This window comes from Melanotaenia boesemani, chromosome 16, assembly GCF_017639745.1.
Source record: "Melanotaenia boesemani isolate fMelBoe1 chromosome 16, fMelBoe1.pri, whole genome shotgun sequence".
In the NCBI taxonomy this organism is placed as follows: Eukaryota; Metazoa; Chordata; class Actinopteri; order Atheriniformes; family Melanotaeniidae; genus Melanotaenia; species Melanotaenia boesemani.
In genome coordinates, this window is record NC_055697.1 from 3,957,647 (window position 1) to 3,968,433 (window position 10,787).

Sequence of the window (10,787 nt, forward strand, 5' to 3'; positions counted from 1 at the left end):
AAGATTTACTTTTCATCTGATAAATCAGTTCTTGAAAAGGCACGTTTACTGACTTGTAATTTGATGATTATTAGTCTTGCACAGCCCAGAATCCTTCCTACATACAGTTCTCTCTTGCAGTTTGCAGTTTCTGACAGGTTTGCAAAAAGTGAAAGTTGACTCAAAGTGAACTTGACAGACTGTGAACAGCCCGTATAGTATTTGTCTTGACACATTCACATCAAAGGATTTTGCCCATTAAGGTTGAAAAACACAGGAGAGGAGTGACAGTTAGGTACTGATTTTTCTATGGCAAAATAGAAAAAAGATAAGAAATAACTCATTTTATATTCTCCAGCCAACTGTACAAGTTACAATTCCAGGCAAAATCTTATATCCAATCTAACCAGAAACTTTAACATGTACCTTGTTTAATATAAGCTTATCTATAATAACACTTTGTCATAGATGCTGTTCTGCAGACCTTGGTGGGAACCAGTGCTGATTGGTCTTCCGGTTGCGTTTCTATCATGTCCAACCAGTCTGCCCTTTCTCCTCTGATCTCTGACATCAACCAGACATTTTGGTTCAGACTACCAAATTTTGAATGTTTTCTCTTTTCCAGACCACTCTCTAAAAACCCAGGAGATGGTTGTGTGTGAAAATCCCAGTAAATACTTAGACCAACAACCATGCAACGTTTAAAGTCTCTTAAATGCCCTTTCTTTATCATTCTGATGCTCAGTTTGACCATGTCTACATGATTAAATGTCCCGAGTAGCTAAAATGGCCAGCCAGCGTAGGCATTGCCAGTTTACACATGATGCTTTTGTTGAGAAGAAGGAAATCCAGGAGTCTCGATTTGGTTTTATTCATAAGTTACATTATAAGTGAATTCATGTAGTGAATTAAAAGGGTGGGCAAATTCTACTTTGGTCTTCATCTGATTGGTAGTTTGTAGTAACTCACTGTCTTCAAGACCAGAATGATCAGATACAAACTGACAGATTTGTCAGCACACTGTAAAGAACTTCACCATGAAACCAATTTCATATTATTTTACAATGCATCTGCTGTCACGCACTGTGCATTACCGTGTATTGGATTACATGAACTAAAATAGGTTAACTGAGGATTTTAACTAAATGTATGATATGATATGTTTGCATTTAATTATTAAACCTTCAATAAAATATATTAAATAAAAGCATGATAAAATCTCTCATTCAGTGTCACCATCACAGTTTTAGAGGCCTGCATGTTGTTTTTCTGCTTCTCAAACCATCATCCAGTCTGTGCTGAAGCAACATCTAGAAGTATGTTTCCAGTCCTGCAGATTTGCATTAAGATAAGATATTTTACAATTTAATGAGCAGCTTATACCTAAATATTCCATGTACCCCATCCCACCTCCCCTTACCTTTTTATAAAATTGTGTAGCTGTAGATCACTGAGAAGATAAAACCTTCTGCATTCTTTGTGGTTACCACAGTGGCTCCAGGACACTTTGGAGAAGAGAGTTGAAGCAGGGGCTTTACAGATGTTTTCAAGATTCACTTTTTTCTTCTACCTGTCATTGACAAATCCTTCACATAGGACCTTTAATATTGGGAAAGCTGTAAATCTAGCAACCCTCTGCGCTGCTGGTGCCAGCAACTTAATGTGTATGAGGAGCTGATTATGATAAATGATCATTTTTACTCTTATTATTTAACTGTCCACATTAAGCGTTAATCTAAATGCCAGTGATGTATATTTAAATATGATTTACAGTTACTATAAAATACTGTCAGAGGTTCAGCATAAATTTCCAACTGCAAGTGCACACTCAGTTTCTACACACTTTGCTGTAAGTATTTGCAGAAGTAAATGAACGGGGCCATACCGTGGCTTTTACTGACACTTAGAAATCATGCCTCAACAGCTTATGCTGTTGTTTTGGTTCACAACTTTGCAAATAAAAAGTTGTTTGTAATTTAATCAGTTAATGTTTAATTGAGCTCCCTTTAGTTACAATTCTCTCTTATTGTCATTTGTGTTGTAACATAAGAGAGTTCATGTTAACTCAGACATAGCAGGCCAGACATGGACTACTGGTTATATTTTTACTCAGTTTATTCCAAAAGCCAGAATTTACTTCTTTTTTTTTATATATATATATATCTAAAAGCACTTTCTTTGGTTTAAGGGGAACAAACAAGTTGCACTTGATTTGTCTGGAGAATACTCCATCCAGCAAACTTTCATCTCGTTACCTTTATTATGCCTACTTCATGCCCTCTCTGGACAACATCCTATTTCAGTCACGCCTTCAGCCTTCCATCATTCCTGTATTTAACGTGGTATGGGTGTCTTCGCCAGACTTTGGGGGCAGCATTGATTAACTTGCAACAAGTTATTAGCTTTCTCTTTTGTTAACCCAACTCAACAGACTGCAGCAGAGTCAAGAGCAGGTAGCAGAGTGCAGATCAATGTCTCATACAGAGGTGGTAACTTAAAGAAATCCATCTGAGAACATGTCAATAAAACATTAGAAATCAGCAACTTGTTGAACGTTATAACACTGAATATCTTTTTGAGAAAGATTGTATTTCTCAAGTTTAAGTAAAGATTTCAACGGATCATTGGACATTGTGCTGGGAAATATCAAATTTCTCAACTTTTTCAAGGACTTCAACGAATCTTTAGACACTGTGTTGGGAAAAATCTAATTTCTCAACATTTCAAAGGACTTTGGACATTTTTTTGGAAACATCAAGTAGTCTGACTCCAAGAAAACACAAATGGAGGAAAACAAGGCCCTGACAGGAAAACTCTGGAGTAACATTATTGACGAGGAATTGGGTTTGCCTGAAGATGTAGATCCAGCGTCTTTTATCTTCACCTTCAATAGTGAAGAAACTAAAATGGAGCCCATAATCCAGCGAAAGACTCCAGATCACGACACTGAACATGTCGCCCTTAATAAGGAGTGCTACAAAACCTGGACTACCCCATCCACATCTTCAAAGGAAGTGCAGGTTGGTGCCCAGGAGTTGACAACTCAGAAATCACAGAGCGTCATGGTTGTAATCGCTCCCAGACACCTTTGACTTCCAGTCGACATGAAGAAACGCAAGAGTTTTCACGTTTCCAGGGCCCTGCTCAGAAAGCAGCTCAGAGATCTGGCTATGTCCAGGAGCAGTCTTATCAACAGACTCCTGGTAACTCTGCGTATATTCATTCACAAGACATCAGAAATAACGGGACACGATCCCAGACATCTGCTGACTTTGCAGCCAACATCCCACAGAGAGAACGCAGCTTCCCAAATCCTGCAAATAATGGTCAGAGATCACCATCACAATACCAAACACAACTGGACTATCTGAGAAATCAAGAAGAGGATCTCAGAGCTAGGCTCCAGAAAAAGAATCAGTTTCTTACTTTGGAAAAAGACAAAAGGATGAAAGCAGAACAAGAATCTCAGTCCAGCCGAAACCAACTTAACTACCTGAAAAATGAGGTTGAGGATCTGAGAACACAGACTGCAGAAGGAGAATCAGCTTCTCACTTTGGAGAAAGAGAAGAGAATTAAAGCTGAAAGAGAATCTGAAAGTACCTGGAAAAGGTTTGTAGATGCAGACTGGGAACGGAAGAAAGAATGCTATCTCAGAAAGCTTTATGAACAGGAGCTGAAGAAATACCAGAACAATGAGGAACTGGGTCAATCACCTGAGGAAGCAAACCCAGAAGCTCAGAGTGATCTCATACAGGTAGAAGCCAAGATGGGGAACCCTGACGAGCTGGAAAGTTTAAAGACACAGTTGGAAAAAGAGATCCGAGCCAACCAAGACCTGAAATCCAAACTGAAGTCTCAGGAGGAGACGATACAAAATCTGGAGTGGAAGGTGGCAGATTTTACTGTCCAGTTCAGGATCAACGACCCTCAGATCCCTGATCAGGTATCTGAACCAGGCTGTCCCTCAGTGGAAGCAGAGTTCAAACCAGAACTGCTCGCAGAACCATCATTGGACTCATAATCTCAAGTCCCAGAACCACAAGCAGATTCAGAACCACAGGCGGTTTCTGAACAAGTGGACCTCCTGTTACAGGAAGTCTCACAGCCTGCACCACAGCCAGACCCAGAATCCAGGTCAAATCAACAAGGTCAGTCATCAGCTCAGATCTCAGGAACAGGAGTGGACTTCCAGCCACAGGAAGTCTCTAGACCAGAGGAGGACTCAACATCAGATGTGCACTTCAGAAGGCCAAAATCCTCTTCTCGGTGGAGATGTCTTAAATCGGAAACACCAGAACATCTCCACCAATACAAAGGCCAAAACCAGTTCAATAAAACTGATAAACGTCCTCCAACACTGGTCTCAGGAGAGTCTTCCACACCAAGAAGAATCTCAGGACCAGAGGAGACCAGACCAGAGACCCTGCCAGAATGGAGGCGCTGTAAAAAACAGATCAGTCCGGCACACCAACGCCAACACAAAAACCTAAAGAAAAAATATTAAATCTGGAGTGAAGTCATCTTCTGTTTCAGCAGAGGATTCCAGATTATATTCACAGTTCATTTTTAATTAATCCTTATTAGTTTATTCAAAGCATTTTATTCATTAGTTTCAGTTATTAGTTTTATCCTTTTTATTTAACGAATTTTATGCATTATTTTACTTATTAGTTTTTTCTTTTTAAATTAATTTTATGCATTATTTTACTTATTAGTTTTTTCCTTTTTTATTTAATGCATTTTATTCATTAGTTTTAGTTTTTATTTTTTTTTATTTAATTTAATTTTCTCCAAATGGAGAAAACAAAAACAAAACAAAACAAAAAAATCAATAAAATCTAAAGAAAAAATAAACTAGAAATGTATTATGTTTTATTGTTTCTCTATATAATTTTGTATTTTAAAATATATTATTTGGACTTCTTCATGAATAACAGTATCAGCACAATTAATGACATAAATGTCCTTATTTTCCATTTTGGTCCCTGTAGCTTTCTCAGGAAACCACAGACTTTTATCAGGTTTTACTCCTTTTCTTCATCGACACGATAAATATCACATAATGAAAATATTGTTGAATATGTTAGGGAGTGTTAAATTCTAATTTAGTTACTTTTAATGTCCAAAGACTTTTAAAAAGGACATTTAATATTAAATAAAAACTACTAATAGAAAAACATTAATTATTGGGCACCACAGAAAAATCACAGAAACTAAAAACTAGATGTTCATTCTCGAGGGTGAATGTTTGCCAACTGCCATGGTGACAAAAAGTTGCCATGGTAAAAGTATTTATATAGCGCTTTAATGTACCTGGAATGATACCCAAAGGGCTTTACATTATACATCACATTCACTTGTTCACACACACATTCACACACTGATGGTGGAAGCTGCCATGCAAGGCGCTAACCACGACTCATCAGGAGTAATCTGGGGTTCGGTGTCTTGCTCAGAGACACCTCAACATGAGTTTGACAGGCAGAGGGTCAAACCCTCAGGCAACAAGACGACCACTCTTCACAAGAAGCAGCGGAGTGGAATATTTAATGTGCCTCGTTGCTCTGACACAGAACCAGCAGCTTGGTCAGCCGCAGTTGTTGTATTAGACCTGAATAGTGGAGAGAAGCGAGATGATTGCTTAACTACGTGACACAAACGTTTCAGAGGGCAGGTGAAGTAGAGATGGGATTTATGGCTCTTTGAGGGAGTCGGATCTTGAGGAGCCGTTCCTTTCAAAGAGCCATTCAAAACCCTGGCTCGTTCTCACAGTATCTTACAAAATTTCACAATATATAAGAAGACAAACAATCAAAATATGTGCCTATATGAAATCTACTATACAAGATTTAAAAAATTATAGGAAAAACACAGATAAAAAAGGATAAACCTGAGCAGTCAGTGCAAATTCTAGTAAATGTTTTGGATAGAACTCACAGTATTTGTTTCCAAACAATACTCTCTGTCCATAGATGCTTCACATGAATGGAGTGTGTTGGACATCAGACTTCTATGATGTCACAAATGTTATTTATTTTATTTTAATTTTACTCAACTGTACTACTTCTTATTTACTTATTTATTCATTTATTTATTCATTCAGTCATTTTTAGATGGAAGGGGGGGTGGGCTTGGCGTGTGTGTGTATACATGCGTGCATGTGACTCTGTGAAAGATTTCATTGAGTCTTTTTATTCTTATGTTTTTAATCATGTAAAGAACTTTGTGTTGCCTATGGCATGAAAAGTACTTTACAGATAAAGTTTGATTTGATTTGATTTGATGAAGACAGTGTCAAAAATTTGTATATAAAAAGAACGGCTCACAAATGAACGGCTCACAGCTGTGAATCGGTTCCCATCGTTCATTTAAAAGAGTTGTTCAAAAGAATCGATTCGTTCATGAACGTCACGTCTCTAGGGTGAAGCTCTTACAGCTTGTGTGTGTCCACAGGATGATGCCACAATTTGTTTCAGTCACAGATAGTTTCCTAAATCGTTTTTATTGCAAGAAATATTATTCACCATTCACTCTGATCATTAAATGTGTATCAAGCTAGTAAGTCTATCCTAAATCGTTTTTATAATGTTATCCACCATTCACTCTGTATCAAGTATGTAAGTAAGGTAACCAAGACAGAAAGACAGGCGAGGACATATTTAAAATTAAATGCAACACTGCCGTTGATCGTGACGTTTGAAGGACGGAGATTTAACTGTGACAGATGTGTATACGGAGAATATCATACACTAGGATTTCTCAAAGTTGTGTATATGGAGGGTATCCAATGCTAGGATCTATCACAGAGGTGTATCCGCGGCATATCCTATACTAGGATTTGCCATAAAGGGTATACGGAGGGTATCCTATAATAGGATCTGTTACAGGCCGATCTTCCCGTATATCCCCGGAAACAGTTAGGATATGCCACAGATACGGAGACTTGTATCTGCTTGGATCTCTCCGGATCTTAGGTCTTTTTGTCCAGTGTAAAGAGAAGGAAGCTAACCCTGAAGCTAGCTGCAGATTCACCCAGGAGGAATCAGGTCTCCTCCACCTCCACATTGGTGTGAGGCAGAAAGTTTAGCAGATGCTTCCGTTGGAGTTTCCATCCATAGTGGAGGCAACAGACCAGAGCAGCACGGTTACTAAACCCTCAGAAGTGTTGCTTCAGGAGCAAAAAGACGAGGAAAATCACTGGTTTTGTGGTAGATGAACACTCCTGTGTTTAGTTCACCTGGTACAGCAGCCGCTATATAAATGCAGCCAAACCAGGTTCAATACCAACGTCTCCCAGACCCACTTTCTCATCTACCTGCTGGGTAATAAAGGAAACTAGAGCCCATACAATGTTAAATATATAACAATGAACAAACACTTGGATCTAAAACAAACACATTATACAAATAATATTTCACATGGAGATAAACATGGAATTTCCATTTGGAGATAAAATATTTTTTCATTTCATTATTGACAACATCATTATGACTTCAGAACTAATCGACTAATCAGCTTTGAAAGGCCTGAACAGTTAAAGTTTTTTAAAAAATCAGCCAAAATGCCCCTCCCTTGGCAGGACACAGCATGCTTGGTTTGGGGTCTTTACATACATCTGTAAAACTTTCTGATGGGATCTCAAAATTAACCAAATGCTAATTAATAAAATGTAATTATTTGTAATAACAGGTAGAAGTCCTATTAATGGACATGTTCACATAACTATACAAGGTTATAGTCAGCTAATTTTGAACTTTGGTCCCTGGGCATGTAGTCTTTTTCCATTGTCACCATGTTTACAATCTACACATTCAGCAACTCTACCCGGAGAGTCGGAGGGCTCTGGTGAGCCCCTATTGGAGCCCTCTGGTACCAAGTGCAGTAAACAAGCAAATAGATTAAAAGTTAGACTCCTAACAGAGCTGTTTGCTTAGGGGAACGCAAGGTCATAAAGCAAGAATATTCTTGGGCTTAGTCTCCATTGGACATGTGTTCCTTCTGGGTAAAACAATGTGTTCATCCTCTGAAAAGACAGATGTAAACTTCCATAAGCATCAAATCCAGCTCTGCAGATGTTTAGAGGACAGTTTTTCTGAATGATTTGTATTTGTGTTTCTGTCTTTGTGCTGCAGGTGTGATGAAGGAGGACCTGGACTCTGTGAACATGAAAGAAAGTCTCAGTAAACTGACTGATGACAGCAGCAGTAAACTGGCCTCCCAGGCCGGCTCCATACTGGCCGCTCTCTGTGACACCAGTTAAACCAGCAGAGGAACCTGTCTGCTGTGTGAATTTATCCGGCTTCTGACACAACAACGTTTATTCCAATGATCTTAAAGCACATGTTCCTCTGCACGTCCGGGTGGCCTCCTGAACTTTGCAGCAGGTTTTCAGGAAGCTGTTTCGTCATCATATTACAGGATTACCTGCATATATGCTTCCTTTTGGTTGGACAGGAGGAATTCAATGTTTTATTCTTGAGATGCATCATGGTGTAAGTACTGCCGAGTCATGTTTCATGACGCGATGAACTGTAGCCCAGACTGATGCCATAGAGCTTTAAAAGATGTGATTACTCTGGCATATGTGAGCAGTGCTGTTGGTTTGTCCATTACAATTCAGAACTTCATGAAGTTTAGTGGAGAAGTAGAGCATACTTTGAAGAACACAAAACAGTTTTGGTGCAGATCCAGTAACTTCCTTTGCTCTCTGATTGTCCTTGTAGTTCACTTCTGTGATCAGTGTACAAGTCCAATAAAAACCAAGAATGACCTCAGACTGATGTAGCAGTGTGTTGCTCAGCTCAGTCCATGGATAGAGCGCGGGTGGAGGTCATCACCACACACTCTTCCCAGCTCTTTCACACTGCACAACCTCCAGCTGTAAGGTCTGAGAGTCCTAAACCAGATTCTTCATCTTACCTGTGAAACTCAACAGGTACATCTAACAAAGGCAGTAAAAGGAGGTTGATGGTTTCCACCGTCCAACCAGCAGAACAGATGTGGTGGTGGGATCTTTGTCTACCAGACATCAATGTTTCAGCCCTCCACTCGTCCCTCCAGCCTTCACAAATCACTTTCACTTATATAATAACGTCACATAGACTCAAGTCAGTAAACCAGTGTTTGGTGGATCATCTCTTTACTGTAATAAAGCTTCTGCTGGTGGAAAGCCTGTTTAGTCTAATAAATGAGGAGAAATAAAACAGGATATAAAGAATTGAACGGCTTAAATATTAAAACTAGTTCACTAATAACACAAAGTTAATTACTGGAGCAGCTCGGTTCATTAGACAAGATGGCTGAAGTCTGGAGAAACAAGGCCCTATCACCCTGCCTCCACCCGGCTGTCACCCCGCCTCCACCCGGCTGTCACCTTCCTTTTCATCCCTGTTTTAAAAGCTTAGAACATGTGAGATATTTACTCTCCTACGGTTTCAGCTCCCCTCAGACTTAAATGATGTCGAGTTTGAAATGACTGAAAAGTGTATCTCCTGGAGGACCTCTATCATCGCCTCAAATGGATCTAATATTCCCTCCTTCAGTTTTTATGGATGTGAACTTTTCCAGCACAAACATTTTATGTAAAACGACCAAGCAGTGATAAATAAAACATGAATGTGATATTTCTTCCTGTCCTGGTGGAGGTTCTTTAAATGTGGCTGTATCAGATGTACACAATTAAATGGTAAATGGTCTGTATTTATAAAGCGCTTTACATGATAGATCACATTCACCTATTCACACACACATTCACACACTGATGGCGTAAACTGCAATGCAAGGTGCTAACCATGACCCATCAGGAGCAATCTGTGGTTTGGTGTCTTGCTCAGAGACACCTCGACATGAGCTTGACAGGCCGAGGATCGAACCAGCATCCCTCTACATGACAACCACTCTACCTACTGAGCCGCTGCCAGTTAAACAACTGAATGTCTTTTTCCAACATTTCTGTGAAGCCACATTAAAGATTTCGTCTACACAGAGAGACGACCTGTTCTGCACATCAGTGTTTCACATAATCTCTGTTTTGTGGCACATTTAACCAACTAAAACAGATCTGGGTGGAGGTGTGTATTGTTAGTTATTACTGCACAATGTACACGGGATTTATGTCCAGCAGTCAAACGCAAAATAACAATATGGTGATTATATGATGAGACCACTGCAGCAACAATGAATAAAGTGAACAGCTAGGGTCTGATCATAGAGCACATATAAAGATGATTTAGGGAAACGTTAACATACAGGACTGATGTTGCAGCTAAAAGATTACATTAAAAAGTCCCTTTGCTAAAAACTATGTTTAAGTGTGGAAGTGCAGCTTTTATGGACTCTAAACGCCTCCCAGAGGGCAGCCAACTAAAAGATTTGTCCCTGTACACAGATTCATCACTTCAGCAGATCAGGCTGAGTTTAAAATGATCAGCTTTATTTCTGTCAGCACACATCTAATCACATCTATCACCAGCTCAGCTCTTAGCCACAGCGCCTCCTGGCTCTGCTGATCAACTTGGGCTGGAAACATTTTACATCTTCAGGTTCTTATTTTTGAGGTCAGAATGTCCTTGTTGGGATTTCTCTGGGTAATAAAAGATGATTAAAACAACTTCATTCAGCTTTGATACAAACTTCCTGCTGACTTCTGTGTTTGAACTAAATCATCATCTCACATCTAATTTAAAAACCTCTCTCCAACCCCGATCTCACAGCACTAGTTTTAAAAAAGCAAACACAAGAGGGACAAGCGAAAACGCCTCCTTTGCATTTTTCTCTATTAGGTTCAGAAATTGCGAGTTATTCTGAA

At 39.3% G+C, this 10,787-nt stretch overlaps 1 protein-coding gene across 1 annotated transcript in view; it reads left to right on the forward strand.

Moving 5' to 3' along the window:
- si:dkey-191g9.5 (rap1 GTPase-GDP dissociation stimulator 1) overlaps positions 1 to 9,601 on the forward strand; it is a 51,643-nt gene extending 42,042 nt beyond the window's left edge. Inside the window, exon 14 of the mRNA XM_042010175.1 lies at positions 8,113 to 9,601. Coding sequence (XP_041866109.1) covers positions 8,113 to 8,240 — 128 coding nt within the window. The 3' untranslated portion in view covers positions 8,241 to 9,601. The remainder of the gene's footprint in view (positions 1 to 8,112) is intronic.
- The last annotated feature ends 1,186 nt before the right edge of the window (positions 9,602 to 10,787 follow it).